This window comes from Electrona antarctica, assembly GCF_951216825.1.
Source record: "Electrona antarctica genome assembly, contig: scaffold_26, whole genome shotgun sequence".
NCBI lineage: Eukaryota > Metazoa > Chordata > Actinopteri > Myctophiformes > Myctophidae > Electrona > Electrona antarctica.
In genome coordinates, this window is record NW_027636995.1 from 1,419,244 (window position 1) to 1,443,930 (window position 24,687).

A 24,687-nucleotide genomic window follows, 5' to 3' on the forward strand; every position below is an offset into this window, starting at 1 on the left:
CGTGTACCAAGTACACAGCCTTTCACTATGAAATACATACAGTTGGAAGCCATCGATATTGTCCTTTTCTTTTTGCTGAGGTTTGCGTGATCTGCGCAAAAGGACAGTTAACCCATTTTGGGCGGGAACCCCTTTTGGTGTTTTAAACATTATGTTATAATTTAGCTATTGAAAAATAGCAGATCTACAAGCTCATAGCGCGCCACCGAGTGGCGCGCTACGAGCTTGTAGGTCTGCTATTTTTGAAAAATCGTGAAAATATTTATTTCAGAAAACTGGAGGATTTAGAAGGATTTTTTTAAATTTTGAGGTCAGGCCTAAATGGGTCAAATGATAAGGGACAATATCGGTGGCACCCAACTGTATGATGTCAGTTTCTATATCGTCTCTCTGTCGGATGAAAACCAAAAACTGTTCCGTTTTCAGGATTTACATTCAAAAACAGCGAAATAAGCAGATCTACAGGCTCTAAATGGGTCGCTTGCAGATGTGATGCTGTCACACAAGCTCTCAATTGGCTTAAAGGTATATTCAGTGATTTCACTTCATTCAAATATCACTTTTTCCCCTTTTTTTGTGATAATCCTCCCGACTATAGAGTGTGCTGACCATATTATAATTAGTTCCTCCCTATCCCCAGTGAACCGCGGGGGTCAAAAAACCCTATAGTTTTGGTTTTGGTGGTGGGTGAGAAAGCCTTCATCCAATCAGGATAGAGGGGGCCTTCCTCCAATCAGGATCGAGCGGGGGCGGGCCTTGGTGTGCGTGCTGTTGGCCTGTTGCGTGCCCCGACTGTAGAGCGTGTGCATGTGCATTAGGGCATTAAGCAATAGTAAATCCACCTGTCGACCTTGTTGGTACTAGTTGACTAGTTGATAAAAAAATAAATTAAATAAATTAAATAAATAAATAACAAAGACCCCTGGGACCCCCTAGGACCCCTGGACTAGTCGACTAGTAAACTAGGCAACTAGTCAACTAGTAAAAATGACTAGAAGTGAATGCCCTAATGTGCATATCTTGTTACCGGGGCGGACCGTTTATTTATTTTCTCCAAATCACCTAAAATCACTGAATGCTCCTTTAAGGAGTTTGCATTCGCTAAATAAATACTGGATGTCTGAATTGACCTGAGGTGACAACATGAATGTGTCACTCTGAATTGACCTGAGGTGACAGCATGAATGTGTCACTCTGAATTGACCTGAGGTGACAACATGAATGTGTCACTCTGAATTGACCTGAGGTGACAACATGAATGTGTCACTCTGAATTGACCTGAGGTGACAACATGAATGTGTCACTCTGAATTGAGCTGAGGTGACAACATGAATGTGTCACTCTGAATTGAGCTGAGGTGACAACATGAATGTGTCACTCTGAATTGACCTGAGGTGACAACATGAATGTGTCACTCTGAATTGAGCTGAGGTGACAACATGAATGTGTCACTCTGAATTGAGCTGAGGTGACAACATGAATGTGTCACTCTGAATTGACCTGAGGTGACAACATGAATGTGTCACTCTGAATTGATCTGAGGTGACAGCATGAATGTGTCACTCTGAATTGAGCTGAGGTGACAACATGAATGTGTCACTCTGAATTGACCTGAGGTGACAACATGAATGTGTCACTCTGAATTGATCTGAGGTGACAACATGAATGTGTCACTCTGAATTGATCTGAGGTGACAACATGAATGTGTCACTCTGAATTGACCTGAGGTGACAACATGAATGTGTCACTCTGAATTGACCTGAGGTGACAACATGAATGTGTCACTCTGAATTGACCTGAGGTGACAACATGAATGTGTCACTCTGAATTGACCTGAGGTGACAACATGAATGTGTCACTCTGAATTGACCTGAGGTGACAACATGAATGTGTCACTCTGAATTGACCTGAGGTGACAGCATGAATGTGTCACTCTGAATTGACCTGAGGTGACAGCATGAATGTGTCACTCTGAATTGACCTGAGGTGACATAATGAATGTGTCACTCTGAATTGACCTGAGGTGACAGCATGAATGTGTCACTCTGAATTGACCTGAGGTGACAACATGAATGTGTCACTCTGAATTGACCTGAGGTGACATAATGAATGTGTCACTCTGAATTGAGCTGAGGTGACAACATGAATGTGTCACTCTGAATTGACCTGAGGTGACAACATGAATGTGTCACTCTGAATTGAGCTGAGGTGACAACATGAATGTGTCACTCTGAATTGAGCTGAGGTGACAACATGAATGTGTCACTCTGAATTGACCTGAGGTGACAACATGAATGTGTCACTCTGAATTGATCTGAGGTGACAGCATGAATGTGTCACTCTGAATTGAGCTGAGGTGACAACATGAATGTGTCACTCTGAATTGACCTGAGGTGACAACATGAATGTGTCACTCTGAATTGATCTGAGGTGACAACATGAATGTGTCACTCTGAATTGATCTGAGGTGACAACATGAATGTGTCACTCTGAATTGACCTGAGGTGACAACATGAATGTGTCACTCTGAATTGACCTGAGGTGACAACATGAATGTGTCACTCTGAATTGACCTGAGGTGACAGCATGAATGTGTCACTCTGAATTGACCTGAGGTGACAGCATGAATGTGTCACTCTGAATTGACCTGAGGTGACATAATGAATGTGTCACTCTGAATTGACCTGAGGTGACAGCATGCATGTGTCACTCTGAATTGAGCTGAGGTGACAACATGAATGTGTCACTCTGAATTGACCTGAGGTGACAACATGAATGTGTCACTCTGAATTGACCTGAGGTGACAACATGAATGTGTCACTCTGAATTGACCTGAGGTGACAACATGAATGTGTCACTCTGAATTGACCTGAGGTGACAGCATGAATGTGTCACTCTGAATTGACCTGAGGTGACAACATGAATGTGTCACTCTGAATTGACCTGAGGTGACAACATGAATGTGTCACTCTGAATTGACCTGAGGTGACAACATGAATGTGTCACTCTGAATTGACCTGAGGTGACAACATGAATGTGTCACTCTGAATTGACCTGAGGTGACAACATGAATGTGTCACTCTGAATTGACCTGAGGTGACAACATGAATGTGTCACTCTGAATTGACCTGAGGTGACATAATGAATGTGTCACTCTGAATTGACCTGAGGTGACAGCATGCATGTGTCACTCTGAATTGAGCTGAGGTGACAACATGAATGTGTCACTCTGAATTGACCTGAGGTGACAACATGAATGTGTCACTCTGAATTGACCTGAGGTGACAACATGAATGTGTCACTCTGAATTGAGCTGAGGTGACAACATGAATGTGTCACTCTGAATTGAGCTGAGGTGACAACATGAATGTGTCACTCTGAATTGACCTGAGGTGACAACATGAATGTGTCACTCTGAATTGACCTGAGGTGACAACATGAATGTGTCACTCTGAATTGACCTGAGGTGACAACATGAATGTGTCACTCTGAATTGACCTGAGGTGACAACATGAATGTGTCACTCTGAATTGACCTGAGGTGACAACATGAATGTGTCACTCTGAATTGACCTGAGGTGACAACATGAATGTGTCACTCTGAATTGACCTGAGGTGACAACATGAATGTGTCACTCTGAATTGACCTGAGGTGACAACATGAATGTGTCACTCTGAATTGACCTGAGGTGACAACATGAATGTGTCACTCTGAATTGACCTGAGGTCACAGCATGAATGTGTCACTCTGAATTGACCTGAGGTGACAACATGAATGTGTCACTCTGAATTGACCTGAGGTGACAACATGAATGTGTCACTCTGAATTGACCTGAGGTCACAGCATGAATGTGTCCCTGACGAAGGCTGAGTGCCGAAACGCGTTGGTCCTTCTTTGTGTAATGTTCTTTGCCATTACATGCCTTAACTCTTAAATAAAAAAGGCTTTTTTTCACCTCACTGGAACAGAGTGCCTTGGATCCTCTTCTTTATTTTCATGTTTTAACCTCGCCAACGAGCACCTGCATTCAGTTCAACAAACAAAGGACCACGGCAGCGCTCCCTTCTTCTATTCAATGAATGTGTCTGAATTGATAAAATTAATAAATACTGGATGTCTGAATTGAGCTGAGGTGACAACATGAATGTGTCTGAATTGAGCGAAGGTGACGTGCGGGGCACCGTGCGTCCCCTCACCTCCAGGTAGGACATGGATAAATACTGGATGTCTGAATTGCACCAAAGGTGATGTGAGCACCGTGCGTCCCCTCACCTCCAGGTAGGACATGGATAAATACTGGATGTCTGAATTGCACCAAAGGTAATGTGAGCACCGTGCGTCCCCTCACCTCCAGGTAGGACATGGATAAATACTGGATGTCTGAATTGCACCAAAGGTGATGTGGGCACCGTGCGTCCCCTCACCTCCAGGTAGGACATGGATAAATACTGGATGTCTGAATTGCACCAAAGGTGATGTGGGCACCGTGCGTCCCCTCACCTCCAGGTAGGACATGGATAAATACTGGATGTCTGAATTGCACCAAAGGTGATGTGGGCACCGTGCGTCCCCTCACCTCCAGGTAGGACATGGATAAATACTGGATGTCTGAATTGCACCAAAGGTGATGTGGGCACCGTGCGTCCCCTCACCTCCAGGTAGGACATGGATAAATACTGGATGTCTGAATTGCACCAAAGGTGATGTGGGCACCGTGCGTCCCCTCACCTCCAGGTAGGACATGGATAAATACTGGATGTCTGAATTGCACCAAAGGTGATGTGGGCACCGTGCGTCCCCTCACCTCCAGGTAGGACATGGATAAATACTGGATGTCTGAATTGCCCCAAAGGTGATGTGGGCACCGTGCGTCCCCTCACCTCCAGGTAGGACATGGATAAATACTGGATGTCTGAATTGCACCAAAGGTGATGTGGGCACCGTGCGTCCCCTCACCTCCAGGTAGGACATGGATAAATACTGGATGTCTGAATTGCACCAAAGGTGATGTGGGCACCGTGCGTCCCCTCACCTCCAGGTAGGACATGGATAAATACTGGATGTCTGAATTGCACCAAAGGTGATGTGGGCACCGTGCGTCCCCTCACCTCCAGGTAGGACATGGATAAATACTGGATGTCTGAATTGCACCAAAGGTGATGTGGGCACCGTGCGTCCCCTCACCTCCAGGTAGGACATGGATAAATACTGGATGTCTGAATTGCACCAAAGGTGATGTGGGCACCGTGCGTCCCCTCACCTCCAGGTAGGACATGGATAAATACTGGATGTCTGAATTGCCCCAAAGGTGATGTGGGCACCGTGCGTCCCCTCACCTCCAGGTAGGACATGGATAAATACTGGATGTCTGAATTGCACCAAAGGTGATGTGGGCACCGTGCGTCCCCTCACCTCCAGGTAGGACATGGATAAATACTGGATGTCTGAATTGCACCAAAGGTGATGTGGGCACCGTGCGTCCCCTCACCTCCAGGTAGGACATGGATAAATACTGGATGTCTGAATTGCACCAAAGGTGATGTGGGCACCGTGCGTCCCCTCACCTCCAGGTAGGACATGGATAAATACTGGATGTCTGAATTGCACCAAAGGTGATGTGGGCACCGTGCGTCCCCTCACCTCCAGGTAGGACATGGATAAATACTGGATGTCTGAATTGCACCAAAGGTGATGTGGGCACCGTGCGTCCCCTCACCTCCAGGTAGGACATGGATAAATACTGGATGTCTGAATTGCACCAAAGGTGATGTGGGCACCGTGCGTCCCCTCACCTCCAGGTAGGACATGGATAAATACTGGATGTCTGAATTGAGCTGAGGTGACGTGCAGGGCACCGTGCGTCCCCTCACCTCCAGGTAGGACATGGATAAATACTGGATGTCTGAATTGCACCAAAGGTGACGTGCAGGGCACCGTGCGTCCCCTCACCTCCAGGTAGGACATGGATAAATACTGGATGTCTGAATTGCACCAAAGGTGATGTGGGCACCGTGCGTCCCCTCACCTCCAGGTAGGACATGGATAAATACTGGATGTCTGAATTGCACCAAAGGTGACGTGCAGGGCACCGTGCGTCCCCTCACCTCCAGGTAGGACATGGATAAATAAAGGTGACGTGCAGGGCACCGTGCGTCCCCTCACCTCCAGGTAGGACATGGACACGCTGTAGAGCATGTCGTCGCTGGTCTCCTCGATGCAGCGGAACAGGTCGTTGAGCGTCCGCACGTAGATGCCCGGCTCCTTGTCCGTCCCCAGCATGGTGTACGTCTTCCCACAGCCTGCATGGTGTGGACGACACACAGAGACGTCGAAATAAAAAAAACATTTTTAAAGTTAAAGTTTTCTGAAAAACCCATGTTTCTATGTCAGTGGTTCTCAAACATATTCATGTCAAGAACTCCAAATATATGACGTTGGCCGCCGACCCCAACCTGAAAAGATGTCGTTTCAGGGACCCTCCCAGACAGTAGCAAAGATTTGAGTTATAAACTCGCTCTGAAAGAATATAATATTCAAAGATTTGCGGCACATTTTCACGATTTAAAAAAAAATAGCAGACCTTGGCTTGTAGATCTGCTATTTTTCGATAGCTAAAGCATAACATAATGCTTAAAACACCAAAAGGGGTTCCCACCCAGAATGGGTTAAAGACCTGGTCTTATTCTACAAAAAATGTCTTCCAAATCCTGAAAAACGTACCAGTTTCTGCAATGGTGAGCCAATAATGGTGGTGCTCAAACCCTTTCATGTCAAGAAACCACAGAATGTATCTGTATTTGGCCACCGACCCCCAGAAGCAAAGATTTGAGTTAAAAACGTTTGCTCTGAAATAATATATATTCAAAGATTTGCGCCACATTTTCACGAAAAAAAAAAAAAGCAGAACTCATAGCACGGCACTCTGTGCCGCGCTACAAGCTTGTAGATCTGCTACAGCTAAAATTTAAAAAGAATGGTTAAAGTGGTTAAAAGTTAAAAACTACAGTATAAGGTGACACAGACGCGGCAAACCTGCAAACAGAAATAGCTAAAGTAGCAGATCTACAAGCTCAGAACGTGACCATTTGCGCCACGTTTCGAGCTTGTAGATCGGTTACTTTTGATGCTTTTGTGTGCCGAAAGTTACAACATGGAGATAGGGGGCGTCTGCTGCCCGTCTGCTGATAATCAGTGGTAACTTACAGGTGTAACTTGTATACCACTGATTATCAAAAGTGTTTACAGGTGGTTGAATTCGTGATGTGAATTGTGATAGTTACAGAAGTGCGTGTTGAGCAATTTGAAATGTACACATATATGACACCTTTATGTATATTTCCGGTTTAAATCTGCGGCCGAGCCAATAAAACAAATCGTTACTGTAGACGGGTTATCTTCATATAATTGGTCCTCGACTCCTCACTAATAATCATGATAAAATGGCATAATTTTTTTCTACTCGGTCTGTGTCTCATAGGAGGGCTGTGGGCAGTTCAGAAGCCCGCCCACCAGTGACATCATCGGTGGGGAATCCAAGCTAATAGAAACTGCAGGCTTTCTAGTTCTGAAAAGTTGCAATGCGAAAATGGAAGCCATCGTTGGAAGCCAATTTTTTTTATTGCTGATAGTGTGATGTCACTATATTACTGTTTTTTTCATTGGCACATTTGGACTGTCAAGGTTTCAGCGTCCAGGAAGAAACCCTAAATACAAAGGGAAGACATCATTGCACATACTGTAACAACCACACCAAGGGATCTAATGAAGTACTGTCACCTCTTAAACACATGAAAAATTGGAAAAAAGTACAAAAATCACGGCACTACCTCTTTAAGCTCAAAGCCCTGTACTGTCACCTTCTGAAAACCTACATGTAAGTCCTGGAACGCATCAGTGCCACTTTAGCGCTTCACAGCGAACATTTTATTTTATTTATTTTTTATTGAGTGGTCCAAGGAACATCAATGTCCCTATGGGACTATGTGACTATGTCCCAATGTTTAGAGTACCAGTAGGGGCAAAAGTGGCACTGTTGTGCCAGAAACAGAGAGAGAGAGATAGTGTTGCACTGTTGCCTGCTAATTACACAGAGAGAGAGAGAGAGAGAGAGAGAGAGGGGGCAGGGGGAGAGGTGAGAGGGGAGTTGCACCACTCAGTTCACACGTGTGTGATTTTGTTTTTCACAGCGAACATTTTAACTCAAATAATATTTGAGTTAAAATGAGAGGGGAGTTGCACCACTCAGTTCACACGTGTGTGATTTTGTTTTTCACAGCAACAAAATCACACACGTGTGAACTGAGTGGTGCAACTCCCCTCTCACCTCTCCCCCCCCCCCCCCCCCCCCTCTCTCTCTCTCTCTCAGACATGAAAACATTTGAGCCCCAACACCACCGATACGTTTTTCAGAAAACTGTCAGGATTTAGAAGACTTTAATTGGCCTGCAGATCTTTAATTGATTAAACCCAGAGCCCTGTAGCCTCGCAGTGGCCAGACACGAATCTGCCGGTGACAAAAATGTTTGCCCCACGCAGTGTGATATGTATCAGTATGGCCAAGCCAGGCTAAGAGCCTTAATTGTATACTGTCACCTTCTGAAAACCTACATGTCTACTAGTTAAGCCCAGAGCCTTGTTTTGTCACCTTACTCTAATTCACTCTACCTCACATGAACCCCCAACACCACCACCTGCTAACACCGTGTAACACCATGCTTACATGGTCTGGGAGGGGATTAACCCCTGGAAGTTAACACACACACGCAGGCAGGCACGCACGCACGCACGCACGCACGCACGCACACAGGCACGCACGCACGCACGCACGCACGCACGCACGCACGCACGCACGCACGCACGCACGCACGCACGCACTCACGCACGCACGCACGCACGCACGCACGCACGCACGCACGCACGCGGAAACCCCATCCAAATCCCCGTTTAATTCCCCACAAGAGCAGATTAAGAGAGGTGGACGGCTCTGTCAGCAGGCAGGCAGACAGAGGATAATGCAAAAACAGAGAAAAGAAGCAGAGAAGTGTACAGACGTAACTACCCTATGAAACACAGACGTTTAAATATAATTTTTGGTGTTTTAAGCATTATGTTATACTTTAGCTAGCATTATGTTATACGCATTATAAGCATTATGTTATACTTTAGCTATTGAAAAAATAGCAGATCTACAAGCTCATAGTGCGAGCTTGTAGATCTGCTATTTTTGAAAAATGGGGAAAATGTGTCGCAAATCTTTGAATATATATCCTTTCCGAGCGAACGATTTTAACTCCTATCTTTGCTTCTGGGGGATAGGCTACCTGGAACAACATATTTTCAGATGAGGGTCGGCGGCCAATTACATATTAATGTTTGGGGTCCTTGACTCGATCCTTGTCAGGATTTAGAAGACATACATGGGTTAAGTAAGTAACCCATCAACGGGTTGGATTGGGGGGGTCAAATTAACTAAGGCCGCCATAACTCTGAGAGTGTTACAGACAAGTCATTAAAACTATAACTGAATTAACGGACACATTAACGCCCACACACGCACACACACACACACACACACCTGTGGGTCCGTAGGCGAAGACTGTTGCGTTGTAGCCTGAAATGAGGCCTTCGATCAGGCCTTTGGTTGTGCCGCGGTAAACATCATCCTACAGAGTGCAAGAGGAGAGGAGAGTACACATGCATGCACGGCGCACACACACACACACACAGGAAATATATTGTCACTGCCAGGTGTCACTTTTCAGGAAATGTAAATTAAATTGACTAAAAAGTATTTAGTCACAAGCTTAATACTTTTCATTGGTTCAATTATATTTATAATTAAGACCAGATCAGAATGTTTTTCAGATGGAAAGTAGGCCTATAGAAAGTACAGTATATGGACGTTTTCACAATATAAAATAAAGTGTCCAGAATTATAGCTAAAGTGTACACACTAGTATGTCTATTTGTCAAATAACAGAATGAGTCATAATTCAGTGGTCAAAACCACTAGTGTTGTTTTTGGAAGCAAATTTAGATTTTAATTTTAGTCATAGTCTCTTCAATAGTTTTCATTTAGTTTCAGTCACATTTTAGTCACCTGGAATGTTTTAGTGTTCGACTAAATCTACAGTTGATTTAGTCGACTAAAATGTGTTTTGGCGGACCTTGATGCCGTCGTAATTAATGACTGTTTTTACACTTGCTGAAAATAGCAGATCTACAAGCTCACAATGCGTCGCAGCGCGTTGCTATTTTCAGCATGCAACCAAGTGTAAAATGACTTATTGGATCTCTTGTCCACTAGTCCCTTCCTAACATTTTAGTCTAGTTTTTATTTGATGATGAAATTGTCAATATATAGTCTTAGTTTTAGTCATCGTAGCTTAGTTTTCATTTAGTCTTCGTCGGTGAAAAAAGGTTAGTCGACAAACACTTTTCATCTTAGTTTTAGTCAACGAAATCAACACTGAATAACACTATCATAAGTGACATGTTCCAGACACACACAGTGCATTAATAATACCGTGATCTGCTCCAATGCCGCCGTTAATTATCTACCCGGAAATAAATAATGATGTTGTATCCTTCATTTGTTTCACTTTATATTTATAACGTGCAGTTTCAGCACTAACCTGAGTGGCAGTGTAGTCGAAGGCCACGCCACTAACCTGAGTGGCAGTGTAGTCGAAGGCCACGCCACTAACCTGAGTGGCAGTGTAGTCGAAGGCCACGCCACTAACCTGAGTGGCAGTGTAGTCGAAGGCCACGCCACTAACCTGAGTGGCAGTGTAGTCGAAGGCCACGCCCCTAACCTGAGTGGCAGTGTAGTCGAAGGCCACGCCACTAACCTGAGTGGCAGTGTAGTCGAAGGCCACGTCACTAACCTGAGTGGCAGTGTAGTCGAAGGCCACGCCACTAACCTGAGTGGCAGTGTAGTCGAAGGCCACGCCACTAACCTGAGTGGCAGTGTAGTCGAAGGCCACGCCACTAACCTGAGTGGCAGTGTAGTCGAAGGCCACGCCCCTAACCTGAGTGGCAGTGTAGTCGAAGGCCACGCCACTAACCTGAGTGGCAGTGTAGTCGACGGCCACGTCACTAACCTGAGTGGCAGTGTAGTCGAAGGCCACGCCACTAACCTGAGTGGCAGTGTAGTCGAAGGCCACGTCACTAACCTGAGTGGCAGTGTAGTCGAAGGCCACGTCACTAACCTGAGTGGCAGTGTAGTCGACGGCCACTAACCTGAGTGGCAGTGTAGTCTAAGGCCACTAACCTGAGTGGCAGTGTAGTCTAAGGCCACTAACCTGAGTGGCAGTGTAGTCGAAGGCCACGTCACTAACCTGAGTGGCAGTGTAGTCGAAGGCCACGTCACTAACCTGAGTGGCAGTGTAGTCGAAGGCCACGTCACTAACCTGAGGCAGTGTAGTCGACGGCCACGTCACTAACCTGAGTGGCAGTGTAGTCGAAGGCCACGTCACTAACCTGAGTGGCAGTGTAGTCGAAGGCCACGTCACTAACCTGAGTGGCAGTGTAGTCGAAGGACACGTCGAACATGTAGGTCTTCTCTCTGGACCGGTTGGCACGCAGTATGTCGTCTGGATCCTCCATGGGGTCCATTAACACCACCATCTGATGGGGAGAGAGAGAGAGAGAGAGAGAGAGAGAGAGAGAGAGAGAGAGAGAGAGAGAGTTATTAATCTTCATCACTGATATTAAAGACAGATGTGCCGTTTCACCCAGCATCAACGTCAGGGGCGTCACTACCGTGACGCAATTGCGTTGGGGTCCATGAGTCATTTGCGGTCGAGGGCCTGTGGTGACCATATGGGGCTGATATGGGGCTATATGGGGCAGTGTGTGGGGCTGATATGGGGCTATATGGGGCAGTGCGTGGGGCTGATATGGGGCTATATGGGGCAGTGCGTGGGGCTGATATGGGGCTATATGGGGCAGTGCGTGGGGCTGATATGGGGCTATATGGGGCAGTGCGTGGGGCTGATATGGTGCTATATGGGGCAGTGCGTGGGGCTGATATGGGGCTATATGGGGCAGTGCGTGGGGCTGATATGGGGCTATATGGGGCAGTGCGTGGGGCTGATATGGGGCTGACATGGGGCTGATATGGGGCTGACATGGGGCTGATAACATGGGGCTGATATGGGGCTGATATGGGGCTGACATGGGGCTTATATGGGGCTGATAACATGGGGCTGATATGGGGCTGATAACATGGGGCTGATAACATGGGGCTGACATGGGGCTGATAACATGGGGCTGATAACATGGGGCTGACATGGGGCTGATAACATGGGGCTGATAACATGGGGCTGACATGGGGCTGACATGGAGCTGACATGGGGCTGATAACATGGGGCTGACATGGGGCTGACATGGGGCTGATAACATGGGTCAGAAATGGGGCGGTGGGTCGGGCCGGCTGGAAGCAGAGGGCCCTCTACTCTGCTTCTTTTGATGACAACCCCCCCCCACCCCCCCCATCCCCCACCCCCCTCCTCCTCCACCTCCGCTCGGCCACCGAGCCACTTTGAAGCCCCTTCATCTAAATTCAAGAGGAGAGCATCTGACTTTTAATACGGACAATTACTGCAAGAGGAGCCGGATGTTTAAAAGGGGAAAATCATACACATGCAGAGAGTGGAGAGTGAGAGAGAGAGAGAGAGAGAGAGAGAGAGAGAGAGAGAGAGAGAGAGAGAGAGAGTCCACTGTACCAAGACATCGGAGACATATACTGTCTGTCCACTGTACCAAGACATCAGAGACACATACTGTCTGTCCACTGTAACAAGAGACACATACTGTCCACTGTACCAAGACATCAGAGACACATACTGTCTGTCCACTGTACCAAGAAATCAGAGACACATACAGTTTGTCCACTGTACCAAGACATCAGAGACATATACTGTCTGTCCACTGTACCAAGACATCAGAGACACATACTGTCTGTCCACTGTACCAAGACATCAGAGACACATACTGTCTGTCCACTGTACCAAGACATCAGAGACACATACTGTCTGTCCACTGTACCAAGACATCAGAGACATGTACTTTCCACAGATAGCACCCAAGGAGAGTTTGAAAACATGACTAATGATTAAAAAAACTCCCATGTCTGTTGGGTGAAGTACAACAATGTGCAAACACAGCAGCGAGATGTGTGAGCTGCTGTGACAGGAGAAGGATGTCAAATGGAATACAAGCACCTTAAGGAATACATACAGAGAGAGAGAGAGAGAGAGAGAGAGAGAGAGAGAGAGAGAGATGAGGCAAGGAGAGGAACAGCTGGAAGGTGAACTTGTATACATGTTGATTGTTTGATTGGTCTGCAGATTAGTGTGTGTTTCTATGGACACTAAGTGTGTGTGTGTGTGTGTGTGTGTGTGTGTGTGTGTGTGTGTGTGTGTGTGTGTGTGTGTGTGTATATGTGTGTGTGTGTGTGTGTGTGTGTGTGTGTGTGTGTGTGTGTGTGTGTGTGTGTGCACGTGCGTGTGTGCGTGCGTAGGTGCACGTGTCGGTATAGGTGTCATGCAAGGACATGGAAGAAAAATAATATGTACCAGTGTAGTTATTATTTAGTCACAAGCCCACTTTAATACCTTTAATTGGTTCAATATGTAGGAAACCCACAGACACACTATATGGGCATGTCATTATAGACCAAAAGAAACCTTAACATTTTTAGAACATCTCTACGACGACGCTTCGCAATGCGACGCGTTTTGAGCTTGTAGTTTGGCTATACTATAGTTGTGTTATACTTTTGTGCGACACGGCTGTCACACAAAATACGTTTAAGATAGGGCATAAAGGCAAACGATGGAGTAGCGCTGCACGATTCATGCTTGAATCTCCAAATGTCCTCCACGACAGATTTCTCTCTGTGAAAAATGTTATTGTCTTTAGTCTGTATAGTTGCTGAACATTAACTACTACGTTCAAAATGTGGCACCTGGAGCCATAACTACTGTGGCTTTAAACCAGGGATGTCAAACTCAAATACACAGTGGGCCAAAATAAAGAAATCGGTCGAGGTCGAGGGCCGGACTGTGTTTCAACACACGGGCACCGCGGTCATGAGGACGTCCCAGGCAAACAGCAAAAAAGTAAATGCATTTAAAACTGAAAATGCATTATTATTAAGCTCAGTTTCCTGTTCTATGATCCTCACCAAGCACTGCTTTCATAGTATGTGATATGTGCCAATGCACTCGCAGTGCATTGTGGGACTTGTAGTATTATGGTGGTCCGTGCAATATACCAGAGGGCCAGTTCTAATACTAATTAAATATCATCCCGCGGGCCAAAGATAATTCATCCACGGGCCTGATTTGGCCCCCGGGCCTTGAGTTTGACATATATGCTTTAAACAGACAACACCAAGCCTCTCTTAACCCGTTTAGACCTGGGAACGATTCTACAAATGTCGTCTAAATCCTGACAGTTTGCTAAAAAAAAACATGTTTCTATGTCAGTCGTTCTCATACATTTTCATGTCAAGGACCTCTAAGATTATATGTAATTGGCCGCCGACCCACATCTGAAAATATGTTGTTCCAGGGACCCCCCGGAAGCAAAGATTTGAGTTAAAAACGTTGGCTCTGAAAGAATATATATTCAAAGATTTGCACTACATTTTCACGATTTTTCAAAAATAGCAGACCTACAAGCTTGTATGAGCTTGTAGATCTGCTATTTTGTAGATCTGCTTGTAGATCTTGTAGATCTGCTATTTTTCAATAGTTAAAGTCTCTCTCTTGTAGCAAAAACACAAGAGTGACTCAAATGAATTGGACAGCCAACTATAGTGCTGCACCGTTCTTGCTCAAATGTAGGAAATGAGACTGCGTGGGTGTCTGAATCCAGATCACAATCTTTTTTTCGATGAATAATTAATAAAAAAAAACAATTATCGTGCAGCACTATATGATAGAGACACAAGGTTTGTGTCTCTATCACGCAAGAAGAAGCATAGACACACACACACACACGCCCGCGTACGTGTGTGTGTGTTCGCTCAGTATGTGTGTGTGTGTGTGTGTGTGTGCGTGTGTAATGTACGGGAGCGTCATTAAGCCCCCTGTGGTGTTGATAACACCTGCGATCCCATCTGTCACACGTCTCTCTTAAGTTACAGTGGGATGAGCCACACCCTACACGGATATAGGCTGCTTCTCAATGGATGGATGGATGAATGGATGGATGATGATGCCCACGGGACAGCTGCTGTGCGCGGGCAGACCCTGCCGGCCTGCACCCTACACCCACACCTCATCTCCTTAAGTCGTCTGATAAGACGCAACACAATGCAGTGCCTGCATGGGTGGCGAGGCGGGCATGCCCGTCTCTCCTGACACATGGGTGGCGAGGCGGGCATGCCCGTCTCTCCTGACACATGGGTGGCGAGGCGGGCATGCCCGTCTCTCCTGACACCTGAGAACCATGAGCTGCTCAAGTATTCAGAAGTATACAAATTACTTCAGAAAATTAAAGTATTATAAAGTGATTACTGGTGTGTTGCAGCAATTAAACGGACAGCAGCGCTGTAGCAGAACAACATAGGAAAAATATTTAAAAAGTGTATAGATCTACAAGTTAGTTATAGAAGCACGTTGCCAAGTGACACGTTTTGAGCTTCTGTGCATGATGTGTGTGTGTGTGCGTACGTTGCGCTGTGCTGTGTGTGTGTGTGTGTGTGTGTGTGTGTGTGTGTGTGTGTGTGTGTGTGTGTGCGTGCTCTGCGCTGCGCTGCGCTGCTCTGCGTGTGTGTGTGTGTGTGTGTGTGTGTGTATGCGTGCGTGCGTGCGTGCGTGCGTGCGTGCGTGCGTGCGTGCGTGCGTGCGTGCGTGCGTGTGCGTGCGTGCGCGTGCGTGCGTGCCCACACACTTCAACCAATCAGACCAGGCTAGTACAATGCTTCAGTGGCAGAAGAAGTACTGTTCACAAAAATTGTACTGTTCTGAAGTACAATTGAGTACTAATTGAAGTACAACTGAAGTACTGTTCAAAAACATATACCGCGATCAACATTTCTGCTTGAGTAAACGACGTACATCAATAATAAAAGAATACGCCCAGCTCACACACTGCCAAACTGCACTGTACAAGAGCACATTTTATCGAGACAGAAGCAATGTTTTGGTCACCGATGGCCTTTTTTTTTTGTAGGTGTGCCCGAGACGTTGCTTCATTCTCTATGAATGTGCTCTTTGTCAAAAATAGCAGACCTACACGCTCGTAGGTCTGCTCGGTGCCGCGCTACGAGCTTGTAGATCTGCTATTTTCCAATAGCTAAAGTATAACATAAGTCTCTCTCGTGTAGCAAAAACACAAGAGTAACTAAAATGAATTGGACAGCCAACTATAGTGCTGCACCATTCTTGCTCAAATGTAGGAAATGAGACTGCGTGGGTGTCTGAATCTAGACCGCAATCTTTTTTTTCGATGAATAATTAATAAAAAAAAACACAATTATCGTGCAGCACTATGACAGAGACACGAGGTGTGCGCCCCGAAGATGATGACGATGATTACGTTAATGAACACGCAAGAAGAACCATAGACACACACACACACACACACATTCCCGCGTACTAGGGGTGGGACGATATGGGTTCCTCACGATACGATATATATCGCGATATTAGGCCCTCGATAACGATAATATCACGATATTCGATATATTGCGATATTTGCGATATATCGATATATTGTATGAAATTTCATCAACGATATATCACGATATCTGCAACTACAAAATACTTGGAACTGAAAAAATGCAGCATTTTGTATTCCCACTAAGCTGTTTGGAGACTTTGGAAAATCACCATCCAGTAATTCAGTACTTCTGGTTGCTGTGGAATCTGAGTGGGATTTGCTTTATTTTAGCTGTCATTTCCTCCTTTTCTAAACATGTTGTTCATCACTTCATTATGAACAACATTTCCAATTTCTAAAAAGAAAATATATATATATATATATCGATATTTTAATAATCAATATCGATTATTTATCGCGGGAGGACGTATCGATATATATCGCCATATCGATATTTCAGCACACCCCTACCGCGTACATGTGTGTATGAATGTGCTCTTTTTAGCGTGCAGTTTGGCACTGTGTGTGAGGCGCATTCCTTTAGCCCATTTAGACGTCAAATTTAAAAAAAAAAATGTCTTCTAAATCATGACAGTTTTCTGAAATACCCTATGTTTCAATATCAGTGGTGCTCAACCTTTTTCACGTCAAGGACCCCCAGGATTATCTGTAATTGGCCGCCGACCCCCCCATCTGAAAATATGTTGTTCCAGGGATCCCCCCCCCCCCCCCAGAAGCAAAGATTTGAGTTCAAAACGTTCGCTCTGAAAGAATATTCAAAGATTTGTGCCACATTTTCAAGATTTTTCATAAAATAGCAGACCTACAAGCTCATAGCGCGGCACCGAGTGCCGCGCTACGAGCTTGTAGGTCTGCTATTTTTGAAAAATCGTGAAAATGTGGCGCAAACCTTTGAATACCGGTATATATTCTTTCAGAGCGTACATCTTTAACTCAAATCTTTGCTTCTGGGGGGGGGGGGGGGGATCCCTGGAACAACATATTTTCAGATGGGGGTCGGCGGCCAATTACATATAATTTTGGGCGGTCCTTTACATGACAATGTTTGAGAACGACTGACATAGAAACATGCAGGTTTTTCAGAAAACTGTCAGGATTTAGCAGACATTTGTAGAATCGTCCTCAGGTCTAAATGGGGGGGGGGGGGGGGGGGGGGAAGCAAACTTGTACTGCAACTGTAGATGTGCTGGCCAAACACACAAAGCGCTGTTTGTGAGCGGATGGATGGATGGATGGATGGATGGATGGATGGATGGATGGATGGATGCCAGGCATGGAATCCTGCTGCTATATACAATGCGTTGGGTACTACCAGCCACCCTGAGTGTGCTGGGCACATGCACGCAGCGACGTGCCAATAAGACAGCAGCAACGGAATACTTAAGCTGCTATTCAATGTACGAGTGGGGGTAACTATAGCCACGCCGAGTGGTTGTGGTCCAAGAAAAAAAGAAAAGTGCTTTTCTTTCCAAGGGGAGTTCAATTAGGACACCTTTGTGAGACAAGAAAAGAGTCCTGCATGCCCGCGGCGGGGGTGAATGTGAGGTCGGTGTGGCAGGGTGGCGTGGTTGGTGCGCCTTCGGGTTAACCCATTCAAACCCGGGGGGGGGGGGGGGGGGGGGGGGGGGGAAGCATACACCGTGTAATTTTATAGAAACCTACACATTTTAGTGACGTTCAAAAATAGCAGATATACAAAGTACAAAATCCTGTCATTCTTTTTGAGTACTTTTGACAATTATTAACACAAATCTTCTGTCCTGGGGAGGGATTATCTGTGTGTGCGTGCGTGTGCGTGCATCAGGGCCTTCACTTCTAGTCATTTTTACTAGTTGCCTAGTTTACTAGTCGACTAGTTATTACTACCTATTATGTACAAAAAACAAAGAAAAAAAAAACATTTTTGGAAATAAATATTTGTACATTTAAAAAACTGTGTACATTGGTGACTATAACTATAATCTACCTGGTCTTAAGGCCTACAAAACCGGGAAAAAAATAAAAAAAATAAACTTTTTTTTTCTTATCAACTAGTCAACAAGTACCAACAAGGTCGACTAGTGGATTTACTAGTCGCTGCTTAATGCCCTAGCGTGCGTGCGTGCGTGCGTGCGTGCGTGCGTGCGCACACAGGTGTCGTTTGGATGAACAAAAATCTATAATGAAGTCCAAAGCCACGCAGCGACAGGGTGAGAGAACTGACACGGTGAGCGATGTGACGGATGGAAGCGGTGTCCATCAAACGCCGTCGTCTCTTCTGCCCGTGGAGCTGGCAGAGCGTCGCCATGGCAACTGGCAAACACACACTGGCACAAGACAGCACACAACACCTACAGACTTTGATAAGCTAAAAAAACCCCCTAAAATGTCTGACTGAGTCACTGTTGACCGAGTGGATTTGGAAGGCGAGTTCTATATATGCATGGGTTGCCGCGCCACCCGTCGTTGCGGTGTGCCGTGCGTATGAAGCCCATTGCCGATCTCAAATGGATCCTTATACAGGTTTTTTAATTAAAACGTTCAAGTGAAATCAAGTTGTTCAGTTTTAAGATGGGTTGTAGATAGTTCCACATGTGAGGTGCATAATAGTAATGAACGGCTAGTTTTACCTAATTCGGAAGTCACAATGGGGACTTCTAACATTAACCTATAGGCCTGACCTCGACATTTAAAAAAAATATTCTAAATCCTCCAGTTGTCTGAAATAAATATTTTCATGATTTTTCAAAAATAGCAGACCTAAAAGCTCGTAGCGCGCCACTCGGTGGCGCGCTATGAGCTTGTAGATCTGCTATTTTTCAAAAGCTAAAGCATAACATAATGCTTAAAACACCAAAAGGGGTTCCCGCCCAAAATGGGTTAAGGTATAGTTTTGGGAGCGGGTGTGATCATGTTGGCCAGTTTTGGGATGTAATAGGCTGCTAAGATATGTAGGCATTTATTTTAAGTAAGGCCTTGTAGATAAAAAAAACAGTGCGGTGCTGTTCTCGTCTCTTAGCCAATGAAGGCCAACCAACCTTTCCATACAACCCAGAGTAATCTAGTAAGAGAGTGGCGACACTATAGCGTTGACTCCCATTGTAACAATGGAATGCGGAAGTGCTCATTCTATCTCAACGGGATAGTTCCAGCCATAGGAGCAATGTTTGGAACTATAGCCCCATATGCACCCGCTTTGCGGCGAGATCAAAGCATGTCGCTACTCTCCTATACTCTACACCATACATGGGCAACTGGTGGCCCGGGGGCCACATGCGGCCCCCACCTTCACATAATGTGGCCCTCAGGTTAATGTCAGAATACTTATATAGTATTGGTTTCAGCTGTTACAATTCCACAACATGCAAACATGACCCGCTTTAATTAGGCCTACTTCAGTCTAAATTAGTAGCTCAATGCTCAAGATATAAGAATTAAAGGCATTTCAAATTACATAAAAATGTTAATTCAGGATTCCAATTCAAATAGAGCAAAAAATGATTCAAGATTTCAATTCAAATATAGCAAAAAATAGATAGATCGGCTATTTTTGCTACGACAGTAATATATGGCCCTAGGGAGTGAGTGTGGAAATATAGTGGCCCCCTCCATCGACAAAGTTGCCCACCCCTGCTCTACACTCTGATACAACCTACGTACAGTGATGGCTGAGGAACCCACCTCCAGTTATAAACCTGAGGGCAGAGTGTAAGTGGTATAGATTGCGTCGAGTGGTTTTAGTGACGACGGAGCTGCATCATGCATATAGACAATATCACCCTAAGAATCTCAACTCGATGAATCTGCCTAGCAACGCCGGCCTCTCTCACCTGGATCACGACGACGACGCGCTGTGGGACGTTTTCGTCACTGAGGTTGAGAGGGTTTTGGCCCGGGATCTTGTGTTTGTTATGCGCGGTCACTCAGAGAGGGATTACTGTGAGGTTGTTTGAAGCTCCTTTAGACCATTCTGGGCGGGAACCCCTTTTGGTGTTTTTTAAGCATTATGTTATACTTTAGCTATTGAAAAATAGCAGATCTACAAGCTCATGAGCTTGTAGGTCTGCTATTTTTTTTAAATCGTGAAAATCTTTCGCTCAAATCTTTCGCTCAAATCTTTCGCTCAAATCTTTCGCTCAAATCTTTCGCTCAAATCTTTGAATATATATTATTACAGAGTGAACATTTTAACTCAAATCTTTGCTTCTGGGGGGAGGTCTCTGGAACAACATATTTTCAGATGGGGGGGGGGGGGGCGGAGGCATATTACATATAATTGTTGGGTCCTTGACATGAAATATTGAGCACCACTGATACAGAAACATAAGATTTTTCAGAAAACTTAAATTTCAGGCCTAAATGGGTTAGACGGAGAATTGTCTCCTCATTAACACAACCAGTGCTGGGATTCCTTCAAAATAGAAGCTCTGGGCTGCCGGAAAGACATGGCCGCTTTTACTCTGAACCCCCCCCCCCCCCCCCCCTCCATTTGTTTGTTCAATTTCATCACCCCTATAGCGCAGAAAGTTTCATTTTAGCTGTACACCGTTTCGTAGAGACGGCCTACACGCACGATCTATATACCAAATGAAAGCTTGAATTTCGATGATCACACAGCACTTTGAAATGTTAAAAATGATTTGAGCGAGTTGTTGTGACGAATGTTCTTGTGCTCTGTGCGCGGTGGAGAAAAAAAAGAAGAACAACGCATCACTCTTCCATGGGAGACCGTATAAGGCTATGAAGCAATAAGCACCAGGCATAACGGATAAGGGATCTCTTAAAGGCAATTTGGAATGTGGCACAGTGATTGGTTTAATTATTGTAACGCCCCAAACCACACCTATGCATAATGTAACGGGTAACGGAGGTGTTTTAGGGATTTAGACAGGTAAACCAAAATATCAACTTTAGTGGGGGAACACCCCTTCCCCATGCGTGATTTCTTTCTACGTCCGCTTTTAGACAGAGACCCGCCCTTGGTGACGCCCCGCGCGGCCAATACTATACTATTCCCTTCAGCTTTATCCTTCGTAGTATTCACCGTATTCACATTATGTGTCACTCCCATCACTCAAGAACCATCAAGTCAGTAGTTCTCTTTACTGGTAGTTTATTAGACCAACTTCAACGGTCATAAACCAACGTAAAACTGTGCAAAACACAGAAAACAAACAACGATCAGAAACCCATAAACATTTAACACATATGAAACACTTGAGAAAACAAAGCAAATACATGGAATTACCGTACCTCACTGGCAGCATAGTGCAGTGAAGGGAATGCGTGCAGTAGGAGCCCAAAGAACACAACAAACAACTGTAACAAAAAACAATCCAATTAAACTCGAAACATAAAACACAACTCAAAAACAAAACTTGCGTTGACTGGACATTGAGACAACATACCTTGCCAGCGACACCACGCTCCTTACAAACAGCCCTCTCATGGAGGTGCAAACATGCTCTGGGCTAGTGAGCTTCTACCAGGACATGACCATATATGGTAATTTACCGGAAATCACCTGTATTAGCTACTTCCGTTAACAAATCCATCAGAAACGCAAGTTCAAGGCAAATCTACATTATATTAATAAAGAATAGAAAAGATTACTCAAACTGACATTGTATGGCAGTTATATTACTGTAGCCTATTTATTAGAACACCCAACATTGTGATCATTGTCATCTGTGCCTTTCGAATACTACGCCATTCTGTCCCATTCTGTTCATTTTACAAATTCACACTGAAAGTTAGAAAGTAACGCTGCGCGTGTATCTGTCATCATCTGTCACAGGGCGCCGCCATCTCTGACTGTTTCTGACATTGACAACAACGAGCTCTGGCCAATCAGACGCGCGGGGCGTCACCAAGCGGGCGACTGTGGCTCAGGGGGTAGAGCAGGTCGTCCAATGATCCGTGGGTCGGCGGTTCGAATCCCGGCTCCTCCTGTCTACATGTCGAAGTGTCCTTGGGCAAGACACTGAACCCCAAATTGCTCCCGATGTGCTGGCTGGTACCTTGCATGGCTTCCGTCGCCATCGGTGTATGAATGTGTGTGTGAATGGGTGAATGTAATGCACAATCTATGTAAAGCGCCTTGGATAAAGGCGCTATATAAATGCACCATTTACCATTTTATTTACCAAGCGCGGGTCTCCCCAGATACTGTCTTTAGAAAGCTCGAATGAAAATGGAGCCCTACGTGACTTGAAAAACAACACCGTCTAGCACCTCCTATAAGTACCTCCTGTTGTCTCCTCATTAAGTCTAGCACCTCCTTATGAGCACCTGCTTCGGCATGAAAAATAATCACCACTCGACCGCATAAAACTTCCTCCCAACGGTGATAATTACACGCGAGGAGGAGCAACGCGAACAACACACTACAATACAACACGACTCTCAATTATCTCACTATAGTATATGCCCGGTTCCGGTTGCTATGTGTATAATTCCAAGATGGTGGATTTTAATTTGTTGGAACATGTGGGTCTGTATAGAAAGCAATGGGTAACGTCAGCGTTTTGTCCATATTATTTTACTATATGTACACATGACACAAACAGCAGTGAATTAATCACACAAAATAAACACTCCCAGTGTTGTATGGATCTTAAAGGGAAACTTCACTCTTTTTGCAAAATAAAAATGTTTTAATGACGTTTAGAAGATTTAGAACACTTTCCTGGGGGTCTATATATGTGTATTGTGTGGTTTTAGATATTTTAGATTTTAGCAGTGAGCCCGCAGTGTCTCTGATGGCATGGACACTGGGCTCACTTACTTCAGGGACTACGTTGTACTTGTCTCAGTAAGACAGCCCTCCCTCTATCCACAAGTAACCTCGCCTCTCCAGGCTTTCCACCTCGGAGGAAAGCCTGGTCTCTGTTCCAAAAGTGCCGTATGATCCGGTCTGGAGCGGATGATATCGTTACGTCATGTTGTAGTATTGTTTTGTAGTCGACAGGCAGGAACAATCAAACGGAACTTCCTTTTCCCTCAAACCGGAAGAATAACAATAAAAGCTCTCGTAGCCTTCATGCAGCTTTTTTTGAGAAAAATCGGTTTGAGGGAAAAGGAAGTTCCGTTTGATTGTTCCTGCCAAACAATACTACAACATGACGTAACGATATCATCCGCTCCCGACTGGATCATATACCCGAAATGAAATGGTGCCCAGGCTTAGGAGCAGTGCACAAAAGCATTATGGGAATTGTAGTCCAGGAAGGAAGTGAGCCCTCTTACGGAATTTCAGCCCCTGCCTCTCTAACACTCTCTGCACGTCCCTCAGAGACACTGGGCTCACTGCTAAAATCAAAAGGGCGGCTGTGGCTCAGGAGGTAGAGCAGGTTGTCCAATGATCCCTGGGTCGGCGGTTCGAATCCCGGCTCCTCCTGTCCACATGTCGAAGTGTCCTTGGGCAAGACACTGAACCCCACATTGCCTCCAATGAGTTGGTCGGTGTGAGCTCGCCACCGTCGGTGTGTGAATGTGGGAAGTGAGGACGCTGGTGTCGACTGTTCGCCGCTTCACCTCCCAATGTATGAATGAATGAACCATTGTAAAGCGCTTTGAGCACTCGAAAAAGCGCTATAAAAATGCAATTCATTATTAAAAACTAAAACCACATATTACACACATGAAGACCCCCAGGAAAGTGTTTTAAATCTTCTAAACTTCTAAACATATATTTTTTTGCAAAAAGGGTGAAGTGTCCGTCTCGGCCTCGCTGTTATAAAGGCCTTTTGTAGGCCTGTATGTAAAATTGTCACAATATGTGGTCATATATTTTGGTGTATTTCTATTTTACACACAGCCCAAATGGAGTTGTAACCATTCGAATGTTCCCCTTTTGGTCACAGGGAGAATATAAGAGGGCCTGTCCTGAACTATAGTGGTGTCAGACTTCTATAGCCATGACCTGAAGAAGACGTGTCTGTCGAAACCGGTCGGCGTTTGGTGGCTTTTAAATGTTTTTTTAATGTATAGCCCTGTCATGTAATAAAGCCTTTTTAAATGTATCCTTGCAAGAGTGTGCCTTGAACCCTGTCCCGGTGGGGCGTTTTA

At 45.2% G+C, this 24,687-nt stretch overlaps 1 protein-coding gene across 1 annotated transcript in view; it reads right to left on the minus strand.

The window, feature by feature from the left end:
- kif19 (kinesin family member 19) overlaps positions 1–24,687 on the minus strand; it is a gene marked incomplete at both ends in the record, with an annotated part of 113,261 nt that overhangs the window by 38,398 nt on the left and 50,176 nt on the right. The window contains 3 exons of the mRNA XM_079532284.1: positions 6,163–6,299; positions 9,575–9,662; positions 11,518–11,628. Coding sequence (XP_079388410.1) covers positions 6,163–6,299; positions 9,575–9,662; positions 11,518–11,628 — 336 coding nt within the window. The remainder of the gene's footprint in view (positions 1–6,162; positions 6,300–9,574; positions 9,663–11,517; positions 11,629–24,687) is intronic.